At 38.7% G+C, this 12,040-nt stretch overlaps 1 protein-coding gene across 10 annotated transcripts in view; it reads left to right on the forward strand.

The window, feature by feature from the left end:
• The window catches only part of USP25 (ubiquitin specific peptidase 25), a 110,893-nt gene that overhangs the window by 57,611 nt on the left and 41,242 nt on the right, over positions 1-12,040 (forward strand). For all 10 annotated transcript variants that reach the window (XR_012676764.1, XR_012676774.1, XM_075170517.1 and 7 more), the window contains 8 exons: positions 1,196-1,333; positions 2,241-2,317; positions 2,859-2,932; positions 4,429-4,577; positions 8,386-8,513; positions 9,297-9,392; positions 9,741-9,902; positions 11,385-11,593. Coding sequence is in view for 8 of the 10 variants with exons in the window: in XM_075170517.1 (XP_075026618.1) it covers positions 1,196-1,333; positions 2,241-2,317; positions 2,859-2,932; positions 4,429-4,577; positions 8,386-8,513; positions 9,297-9,392; positions 9,741-9,902; positions 11,385-11,593 (1,033 nt within the window). In the remaining 2 variants the exon portion in view is untranslated. The remainder of the gene's footprint in view (positions 1-1,195; positions 1,334-2,240; positions 2,318-2,858; positions 2,933-4,428; positions 4,578-8,385; positions 8,514-9,296; positions 9,393-9,740; positions 9,903-11,384; positions 11,594-12,040) is intronic.

Genomic DNA, 12,040 nt, shown 5'->3' on the forward strand with positions numbered 1-12,040 from the left:
ATAAAGTGCTTTAAATATGTAAATGGGAGACTGATTTTATTCTTAAATTATGATGATTTAATGCTGAATTAGGGTGGCATTTGATGAAGTCTTCAGCCTTTTCTGTGAACATTGTTTATAGTTGGCAGGTGTTTTGCAAGGTGGACTAGAAGAGCAAGTAAAACTTGGGAATTTATGTGACTAGAAGTGTTTTTTAGGTATAATGCAGAACATATTCCAATTCACCGTGCACAGTTTTTAAAGCCGAAATAAAACAGACTTTATGTACAAAAAGCTTTATGCATACTGGATTGACGTAGGAGTGACTAAACAAGTCTGCTGTTTGATGAGCATGTGAAGTAGTTTGTCATCAAATAATTCCAGTTTGACCAGCATCTGACATCTGCGCTTCTTTTCAATGATACTTTGTTCTAAACACAAGTGGATATTATATGGGTTTTAATTTCACAAGTATTTGTCAACTATCTGCTCAGGAGTATGAGTGATATCCAATCTCCACAGCATTTGTAACCTGTGGGTTAATTTATGGTATGATGGATTTGTGTTTCAGTTTACTTGCTTTTCATTATACAGGCAGAAAGAATTTCTTCTGCTTCTCTCCTGGAAACCAGAAAAAGAACTCCATATTCCCCACGAACTATACTTAAAAAAATAGGTAGAAAGGAGAGCAGGCTATTTCTTTTACTTCTGTTGAGAGAAATAATAATGATTTGTGTACACCTTATAAATTTAGTCTTCAGTAAAAAATAAGCTTAAAAAGGTACTAGGCAGCGTGTAGGCTCATAAGAAATTCTGCTAGAGATACAGAGGAATACTAATTTCAATAAAACCAATGCATATTGTTGCAGTGCATTACTTAAGGCTTTGTAAGTCTTGGGAACAACAGTTCTGTCTTAAATGCAACTCAGCTTGTCTGCTTGTCCATTCAGCCCCATTTCAAGTCAAACAGGCACATCTAGATGTGGTTTCAGGGAGCTTTCAGTTTCTGAAATGTAATTTTCTTCCCAGAGAACTACATTATTTTGTAAAACTGACAAGTAAAAGGCATGCAACACTACCTTGGTAGTACTGCAAGTAAGCTTATGTATTGTGATGATGACTGGCTGGACATACACTTAGTTCGTTGGGTAACACTCTGTAAAGTAGATTTTTGTTACCACTTTGTTAAGTATTTTTAATTCTTTTTCAAATACAGGAACATAGGAATCTGCCTTTCATGCGTGAATTGAGGTACCTGTTTGCACTTCTGGTTGGTTCGAAGAGAAAATATGTTGACCCATCAAGAGCGGTTGAAATTCTTAAAGATGCTTTTAAATCAAATGATTCACAACAGGTGATTTTTGTGTATTTCTGTTCAAGTTCTGCATGTTTTCATATGGTCATCTGGCAACAGGAAGTACTTAAAATGGACAACAAAAATTCAAAATGTCCACAGAAAAGAAATTTACGATTATCACAGTCTTTGAGCTTTTTCTCTAATATTATGTGATCCTAGTCACTTTTATTTAAAAAAAAAAAAAAAAAAAAAAAAAAAAAGAAAATCCAGCCAGCATGACTATTTTATTCAGTACACATTCTTCTTATTATTTTAGAAATTAACTAATAGTTCCATATTTTTGCTCTTAGGGTTTAGTTTAGCTTTAGTTTATTTTAGTTTAGCTGTCGTTTTTGAAAGACCTTTATTCTTCTGATCTAACAGTACATCCAGGGCTGGTACAGTCCTAGTGTACTATTCGTCTGTGTAGGTATTAGTGTGGAGGGTCCTAATATTCATATTCAGGATTCTTGCCTAAATCATAGTGAGTATATTTTGCTTTTCTGAGAAACACTTTGTTTCTTCAGATGCTTTATTTTTCCCACATGAGGTTATGTGGCTAAGGTGTTTAATTACAACAGCATGCTGAATTTAGTGCTCGATGAAAGTAATATTAGTCACCACTTGTTAGATACCAAAGGGTTTGAACAATGGGATTCATGAGATGCCTTTGGACTAGCATGGTATGAAAGCTGAGCCCAAGTAATAAGGATCACAGGACAGTGTAATGGCTGAGGAACACCAGAGCCTTAGTATGCTCTAAGAGCCAGCCATAAAAAATCAATCATGGCATAGTCTTAAATATAGTGTGATTTTGGAGCTCTGGTGGGGGGGGAATACTGCTATACTGATCTTGTAAGGTAACACTTCATTGTGTTCTGTTACATATGTGAACGTATACTGATCATTTTATATATTTTAACAGCAAGATGTTAGTGAATTTACACACAAATTACTAGATTGGCTAGAAGATGCCTTCCAAATTAAAGCTGAAGAAGAGAGGTAAGTTGTTTGTTTTTTTTTTTTCCTAGCTCTGTGTCCAACTCGGTTGTATCTTTTTCAGCCATACAGTGAGAAGTAGATTTTTGTTTGTTTGGTTTGTTTTTTCTCATCAAAATGTTCAATATACTTCTCTTCTCAGAAGTAAATACTCGTTGTTTGTATGAGTGAACATCTGTAAACTGTCTTTGGAATACTTAATTGTTTCTAGAGTGTTGCAGGAAACAGTTTTTACAAGGGTTTTGTACAATTTAACCACTCACGAATAGAGTCTGGTTTACATAAATTTTCCTAGAATGAAGCACTTCTGAAACTTAATTTTCAGAATATACTTATCATTGCAAATATAAGCAATGCGAAGAATGCAAACATTGCAAGGTGAATCATTGTTATTGTCATTAGAGGAAAGTACAAAACTTAATGAACAGTAATGCCCGAGTAAAATAGGCAGCATTTCCAAAATGAATTCAGAATATTCTGCTCACTTTTATGGAAGTTCTTTGTGTTTGATTTTTGCATTAACACTTTTGCTTTCTGTTTTCAGGGATGGAGAGAAACCAAAGAACCCAATGGTGGAGTTGTTTTATGGACGATTTCTAGCAGTGGGTGTACTTGAAGGTATGCATCTGAATTTACTTGGACTTCTGTGCTTGTGTCTGTTCAAGCTTAGTGCTTATCTAAGTACGCAGGTGAATGATGCAGTTGTAGCATTTTAGCTACTTCTGTAGAAGTAGCTTGAAGAATACGCATTTGGCCTGTGACAGAAGGATTTGTCCTGAGAATATGAGACTGAAGGTAAATGTGGTGAGCCGCAGTGGTTCAGAAAGACTGTTTTGATAAGTACATACGCTCAGCTCCTGAAAGTTAAGTGCAGTAGAAGTTAGGGTGAGATGCTGAGCAAAAATGCTTGCAAGAAATTATTATCAGGGCACTTTTGCCACTTACTAATGGTATACAGAAGGCAAATTACTGTATTTCATTGAGCTAGTCTCCCACATTCTCTCTGCTTCATTTAATGCAATCTAAAATTTCAATTATTGCATTTTCTTCTGCACAATTTCTGGTATGGATATCTCACCCTCTTAAAAGTACGGTTCGTTGAAACCAAGTCAGTGGAAACCTGCTCAAGGGCAGTGTCGGAGACAGTACGGAGGAGGAAGAGACTGTACAACAAGCTTCCCTTTATCTTATCTGCATATAGTTAGTAGAACTGCAGAATTGCAGCGTTCTCTCTTTCCAGGAGGCCAGCAGTTGTGAAAGTATTTTTAATATTGTGATTCTGTCCCCTATCCCGAGAGTGAATGAGATGCATTTGAACAAAGCAGCTATAATCTTTAAAGTGGCTTCCAGGTTGTTCCTTGGCCTGGAACAGCGTATCTAATGATTTGTTTTCAGATTTCAAAACCATTCTGCAGATTCTTTGCTACTAGCTAGCATTCTTGCTCTTTGCATTCGGGTACTTTCATCCCTCGCATTCTCATCTTAACTGAGGAGATGTAAAAACCAAACCAATGAAAAAAAGCTGGCGGATGTAAGAAGACTTCTTACTGACTTTAAGATGAAATAAATTGAAATTGTAGGTTGAAATCCCTTGTCACCCATATTTCTCCTCATGTTTGAGCTTACATCTTTATACACTGTTTCCAAATTATGATCTTGTTTTCAGGACAAAAATCATGAATGTTCTCTTTTGTGGTTTATTTTTGCAAAACATACTTATACAGAGGGCTGTTTCATACCAGCAATTCCATTGACTTTGCTGATACAATGTAGGGTTGTATTACTGAGCTGCTATTTGCAGGAGGAGGACTTTGATTTATATGTGTAAAACTTCCTATACATCTGTGGTGCCAAGCCATTTTGAGTTTTGCTTATTACTAATAGTTGCAAAAACAATACAAAAAATGGGCTGAAGAGGAAAGTACAGTAATTTTCAATATTACATTCAAGGGGCTTTTTAGAGTAATATGTTTTCATACATATAATTGAATTGTTCAATAAGAAAATGTGGGTATTGTTCAGTAGACTAGGTCAGGTGACCTAGGATTGTTAGGGTTTTTTTAAAGGTAAATGTTTGTTCCTAAAACCTGAACTGTTTAATTTCTTATGTGAAGGTAAAAAATTTGAAAACACAGAAATGTTTGGCCAGTATCCACTCCAGGTTAATGGCTTTAAAGATCTGCATGAGTGCCTAGAAGCTGCAATGATTGAAGGGGAAATTGAATCTCTCCATTCAGAAAACTCTGCCAAGTCTGGTCAGGAGGTGAGTTAAGTGCTCCTGTGGGCTTCTTTCAGGGTGTTGTTGTAGTGCTCTTTATTTTTCATTGGGGTTCATGGTCGTTTATGTGACCTGCTGCTGTGCAGGTACTGATGTCTGGTGTAATTGGATTGTTAATTTGGGGTTTGTATCTCTTTTGGAGTATCCAGAATGTAATCTTTTTGTATTTTTCATGAGATATGAAGTTCATACTTATTAAAAGCTGGCACAATTAAGTGCTTACAGTGATTTGGCACAGGCTGGTTCCCACCTGTTGCTGATATTTGATCTCCAGGCAGGTCATGGGTATAATGTCCTGTGGTAGCTGATGGCTGCTCTGACTGACTTGCCGTCCTGTGCCATGCTGTAAACAGCATACGCAAGCTGTGTGTTTGACCATTGCTTTACAGCATTGTTGTTATTCCTCTGTGCCGCTGTCTTGTAATTCCTCAGCACCTTAGCCTTCTTCCCGTCTACCCTTTTTACTGACGTTTCCCAGCATCCTCTTCTTTGCCCTCTACGGTGGGCAATTCTTCTCTTTGCTCGCAGTGGTGGACAGACAATACTTGCTTTCTGGGCTGCTGTTACTCCCAGGAGAGCTCTTGCTCTCCCAGAAGGCTGCCAAATGTCAGAGCATGCTGGAGGCACGGGTGGAGGGATTCAGATGGAGCCTCCCTAAGAAGTGGGGTATGCAGTGTGTGGTGTTGGGATGAGGTGATGAATGCGGTTTCTTGTGCAGAAGTCACAAGTTAGGGAAAAGAGGTGGTTGGACCAATGGTGGTTGTAGAACCAAGAGGGTGTGCTCTGAAATGTCTCCTCCTATTGCTGGCATGCATGTATATGCCCAGCATTTTTCCTCTGGCAGAGCTCTCTCTAATAACCTGTGGGTTATTGATGTGGAAATACAGGAATCCCTGTTGCCTGTAAAGGCTGAGCTACTTTCTCTTTACACAGTTGTTCATGCTTCATCACAGTTATTTTAAAGATGTGAAATCTTAGGAGGTTTATTCTACTTAAGTAAAAAGTTCAGGTATAGCTTCTTCCTTGACATCAATCTTTTGTAGTAATGACAGTTTGCTTCCTTTAATCATATCAACACACACACAGGGTTTAATTACCAAGCCTAGTGAGGCACACTGAAATCATCCTCCAGTCTGAAGTTGTATTTCCAATTTCGTGTTATTAACAAAAGTTTTATAGCATCCCTTTTGCAGTCACTTTTTCTGGTCAGCTATTGTTGACCAAATATTTATCGACCAAATATTTATCAACCAAATCAGACGTTAACAAGCATTTTCAAATGTATTTACACATCTTACTCGGTGTGTTCTTATTTTACAGGATGTTTCAATTTTTTTTATTCTAACACTTGTAGAAATGACTTCTTACAATGAGCATGTTTCCTGAAGTATAACTGGAAGAAAAAAAAAATCTCATAAATATCTTGGTACAATCCAAAGTTCAATTTCTTTATGCAAGGTGAAATCTTGTATGTACCTACTACAAGAGCACAATTGTTCATCTTATGGACTGAAGGTTGTCTTGCAGTTAAAACCTGTGTGCATTCATGCATAAAATGTCAGTTCAGTTATAAATGCTTGACTAGAAATGTCAGACTTGGGGGTTTGTTTTGTTTTGTTTTTGAGGTTTTTTAACCTGTAATGTCAGGAAACTATGGGGAACAGAAGGATAGTCATGTACAGATCCTAGAGTGTTAAGCTTACAGTTCTGTGAAACTATCAGGGTTTTAATGAGCCTGGCTTCTTAGCATGTGGAAACGGAAGTGAAATACTCATATGACAGACTGACAACAGTGGCAAAACAAGAAAAGTAATGTGTTAAGTCCTAATCTAGAAAAACATTACTGAAATATTACCACGGCCAAGTAAATTGGTTATATTTCCCTGACCTGAAGTAATTTATTTATAGTGGTCGCTGCTGTTAGTAGTTATGTTTAAATGTAATGCCTCAAAGATGTTACAGTGCACTGGAAGGTTTGGAAGTGCTGAAGGAAGCTGGATTTCTTGTAGTTTTAACGAAGTCTGTCTCTGCTGAGCAAAGTGGCATTCGTCCAAGCTGGTAGATATCAAAGCTTAAAGACAATAATATTAATGTGGTAGTCGCATGTGTTGAAAGGACCATTTTATCCTGAAAGAAACATTCTTTTTTTTCCCCCTTGTTCCCACCATTGCCTCTCATAGGGTATTTAGCTTGTTTTTCATCATCATCATCATCATTATTATTATTATTATGCCGCCTAAAAGCCTCAGACAAGGAGTAGGTTGTCAGCAAGCGAGCTAACGTACGAACAGAAAAAAAAGAGACATTCCCTGTCCCAAGGAACTTAAATCCAAATTCAAGAGAAGATGGAGGTCAATGCAGATACTTGGAGTTAGAAGTGTGGGGAAAACGAGATACGTTTGTCAGCATCATGGCTGATGAACTTCAGCACATCAGCAGCTTAGTCATCATTCAGTGGTTTGGGGGCCTTGCAATAGAAGGTTTTTAGGGGGAGGGGTTGTTGTGTGGCTTTGCTGACTTTAGCATTGAAATTTACTGCTGTATGAAGTTGCTGCAAGAGAGGTCATGATTGTCTCCTTTAAAACTGAAAAGGTGGTTAGTGGAGGCTGACATAGGCCTCCATAGAAAAGGGGAGGCATCTCATTTTGCATGTAAGCGGTTGTGAGGAGTGATGCTGAATGCAATGAACTAGGGAAATTCAGCAACATCCTGGCAATCTGTTAGTGTGACAAGGCTACGTGCGCTAAGGCCAGGCAAGGGTCGAAGAGAGGAGACATTGCACTGAGATGTGGAGTGATGAGAACCTAGACCCCAATTTTACCCATGAGCACAAGAAGAAAAGGCTGTCTTGGAGGTATTGTATGAAAAGACTATTCAAGACATTTGGCTGGACAGGAGAACTTGAAGCGAGCTCTGTGTCAAATGCCACGTCCGGACTGTGGGCATTGACGTCAGAAACGTGTGACAATGGTGTCCGCAGCAATCAGGGAAGCTTGAGTTGATGGTTAGACATCTAAAACATATTGAATGGGTAGACTGTGGTTTTCATCTTGCAGAGTGGGGAGAAGAAAGGGACTCTGATGCTGGAATTGGAGCTGAATTTGTCTTGTAGTTGAAAAGTGAAGTATGTAGGCAAAAAAATGAGGACTAAGGACAGACCTCTACTGAATACTCAAAGAAAGCTGGGATAAGGTGATGATAACATGGGTTGGTCCATGGACGGGTAGCAGAAACGTCAGGAGAGGTTGTTAGTACAGAGGAGATTTCAAGAAAAAGTATCAGTTTTACAATGCTGAGAGAGCTTGTCAGCCCAAAGTACTTGCTGATCCTGCTTCAGAGAAGGTCATTAGAAACTTTGAGTGGTATCAGGTGAATGAAAGGGTCAGAAACTTGAGCCTGAGGCAACAAGCAGGAAGAGCACTTGATACAGTATAAACAACTCTTTCAGTGGCCTTCCAGAGTTAGAGAACAGGACAGCTGGCAAGGCAGGTAGGTTCAAGCGTAGGCCGCTTTTAGTACGAGCGAGACAAATGTGAAAGGAAGAAGCCTTCCTGCCTACTCTGTTTTAACGCAGATAGCGATAGATGAGTCGAAAAGCTCTGATGCAGCACGGGTGACAAATGGTCTGTGTTTACAGTGAAGGTGAAAGATGGGAACTTTGGAAAGCTTATGCCACCCTCTAAAACCAGTTTCTCCCATAGCTATGTCAGTCTGCAGGTATTGTCACATTATTACTGAAGTTCTGCTATTGGAAGACATTCATTGTGGGGTTTTCTGTTTTTCTTTTGTTCAGCACTGGTTCACTGAGCTTCCTCCTGTCTTAACTTTTGAGCTATCAAGATTTGAGTTTAATCAGGCTTTGGGGAGACCAGAGAAGATACACAACAAATTAGAATTTCCTCCAATTTTGTATCTGGACAGGTACAGTATAATATTATCAACAAAATCCTAGTATGAATATGAATTAAATCTCATGAGTTTGGTAAAGTTGCTGGTGCATCTTACGCTCACAGTAAATTTCTGTTCTAGCTGGACAAGTTAAAATTTTCATGGGTTTCATCTGTTTCAGAAAATACACATAGATAACAATTTAAGACCTACTGCTACTTTGTCCCGAAACCTGCTTACACTTCAGTCTTTAATTTATGGCTAGGTAGTTGTGTACACAGGCAAAATACTCTGAAAAATCACACTGTTTATGAATCCCTTTGGCAAAGAGGGTGAGTAGTCAGATATTTCATGGTGTTCCAGATAGACTGCATGGATTGAAGAGGATTCTCAACATCAGTGCATGCTGTTTATATGTAGAGGTGAAATACTTGGCTTTCAGTTAGATGCTAAATGTTATTTGTGAGCCTAAACAATGAAACAGGAGTATTGCTACGTGGTTGCTATTTAAGCCACTTAATTTAGAAGCCTTCTAGTATGTGTTTGTATAGATTTATAAGACATATCCATGGTATGAACAGAGCTTTTGACACCAGGGATAAAGCATCTTCTGAAAGTTGTGGAAGGGGAGGCTTAATGGAGTTACCATTTTCTTCTCAGTTCTGTTTTACTGGTTAATGTGTTGTAGGTAAAACAAGGCTCTAGAGAGGGTTAGTTTTTCTTAGTGCAAAGCAGCATTGCTGATGGGTACAGACCTCAGTTTCAGTGTTGGAATACTATGGGTTGACATCTCTTTCTAACTTTTATGTTTTGCAGGTATATGCACAAAAACAGAGAAATAACAAGAATTAAACGGGATGAAATCAAGAGACTCAAAGAGTACCTCACGGTTTTACAGCAGAGATTAGAACGGTACTATAGATAACTGTTCCCAGTGTAAACGCAAGTAATATTAGGGGCTACATGGAATAACTCCTTTCAACTATGCACTTTGTGTGTAGTTATTTGCTCTAAATTTCCCTGCTGTATCTCTTTTCTGTTACCATTTTCCTGGGAAACTGTGTACAAGTGCGGTAGTTCTGGTGCATGAAGCGTGCTAGGAAAGGCTTGCTTTATTTAATTGCAGTCAACCAGAAAAAAAATCCTTCTTTTTTTTTTTTTTTGGTTTGTTTTTTTGTTTTGTTTTGGTTTTTTTAGGTTTTTTCTTTTTTTTTTTTTGTATATGTGAGTCATGGCATTAATACGTTTTATGGTTAACAGATATTTAAGCTATGGTTCTGGTCCTAAACGATTCCCCTTGGTAGATGTCCTGCAGTACGCCTTGGAGTTTGCCTCCAGCAAGCCGGTGTGCACGTCTCCTGTCGATGACCTGGGTGCTAGTGCCCCTGCCAGCGGCACACTGCCGGCCCAGACATCGCCCAGGTAAGGGCTGCCTCCTGCTTTCCCAAGGTGAGAGGCCAGTCATCCCCTCAGTGCAAACCCGGCCGCTGAGAGAGAGGGGAGGAAGTTTAACTGCTTTGTTCAACTGATTAATACAACTGGGCATCTCCTACGGGGCATAGCGTAAAGTTTCTGCTCTCTTCCTAGAAGTATTTTTCAGCACAACAGACTTAAATAAATAAACCAAAATGTTAATAATCAGGGTTTGTTTCATGTGCTTCTAAAAATGTCTTGAAGTGGAGAATTACCATTTTCAAACAAAGCATAATTCCACCTACAATTCCAAATAGACACAATAGCTGGTGAGGTCACTGCTTCCCAAGTCTGTTGTTTCAAAATCTGAATTTGGGCAGCGTGTATGTTCTGTGGAGCTTCAAGGTTTCTGGTGTACAATTTATCTGTTAATTTTTGCCTGGGGGTTAAGCTCCTTTTCTGCTTTGCTGCTTACATTTCTGACTGAGATTGTGAGGAACCTAACAGTCTGACTTTTTAAATACAGACTAGCCAAAGTTACAATGTTATTGGACCTTTATCTCCCTGATATTCTCATTATTGAAGCTAGTAGTAACTATTAGTAACAGTTAATAAAGTAGAGTATAACTTAGGATAGGGTTTGGCTAGGTGGACACTAACAGTTTATAACAGAGCTTTTTGTATTGCAATCGGAAGGTAGGGATTCTAGGTTCTGGTCCAGTCAAGATGGTTAACTTTGTACTTTAGGGAAGTTAAGTAAATGCATCTAAAAATCCTTTAAAAGTTTTCAAACATCTTGTTGATATAATGCCAATGGAAATCATGATGATTGATAAGAGAAGACAAACTTTTAAGATACCATTGTTTGCATGAAATGCAATATCAGAAGTAGTATATTCGAACAAAGTCCTGTATAGGAAGTTTGTTCTGTAAAAATGGCTTGGTGCTAAGTTTCCAGTGTGCCATAAATATCAGAGGTCCTTTCACTGTTGCCGTTCAGTTAAGTTGTAGGTAGGTGATTGGAAAAAGAAAGTCTGCTAGGCATAAGACATGAAGAAGTTATTAAACGCAGAACTTGTATTTATTGGATTTTATGGTCAATGGGCCATAAGACAAGCTGCTGCAATTTTTCTCTCTGCAGTTTGGCAGTAAACGTTTCAAACCACAGCGATTACTTGTATGACGTTATTTGAATGTGTTGAATAGCATTTCAAGTAAAGCAAACCGTGGCTTGACTGATCCAATTCCTTTATCATTGGTAATGGCAACCAGAATTGTTACTGTGCTAACATGTGATACACCACAAAGTTTTCAGCAGTTATATAGTAATTCCATATGGATGCCATAGGTACCTTTCCTGGATTGCAATGTAGGAGATTATTACCTTTTAAAATTTCTGTTTTCAGATGAAAAGCTTATTTTTATGGTGTAGTTTTTAGTTTGTGTACATGATGATTCAATTTTTGTATTTCATGTTTTGAATGAATGCAGCACAATAGAGCAGCAGGGGCCTTCATCTTCAGATGTTCCAAGCACATCTCCTGTACAAAGATCAGTAATACATAAACCATTCACACAATCACGAATTCCTCCTGATTTGCCAATGCATCCAGCACCAAGGCACATCACTGAGGAAGAGCTGTCTGTCCTAGAAGGCTGTTTACATCGCTGGAGGACTGAAGTAGAGAACGACACTAGAGGTAATGCCAGAAGCTGGAGAATGTATTTGCCGTTGGAAAGGATTTGTGGAAGTGGGGGAAATCGTTTTAATGTCCACGTGTGTGCCAAGTTGCTTGTTTCATACTTCCAAACTTACCTCTAGCACATAGGAAGGGAAGTCAGTTAGAGATTGTAGTAGACTGGAGGTATATAAACTGAAGGTGGAAACTGGGCATTGAGTGAAGTGTACACAGATGTTTCAACGCCGGTTTCTGTGTGCGTGGTGTTGAGGGGAGTAGAGTGAAACAGAGGTGGGATACACGCTGAAGAACATCTCTGCATACGTGTCTGAGCTGTCAGTGTGATAGTGGCTGGGCCCATGCTGCGACTTGGTGCTCTGCGGGGGAGTTTAGGGTAGAGTGACCCTTTCCAAGGGAAAATTCAGCAAATTTCTGAGCAAAGGCTTTTTGGAGTGGGTAGAGCTTATG

The sequence above is a fragment of the Calonectris borealis genome, chromosome 1 (assembly GCF_964195595.1).
Source record: "Calonectris borealis chromosome 1, bCalBor7.hap1.2, whole genome shotgun sequence".
NCBI classification, from domain to species: Eukaryota; Metazoa; Chordata; class Aves; order Procellariiformes; family Procellariidae; genus Calonectris; species Calonectris borealis.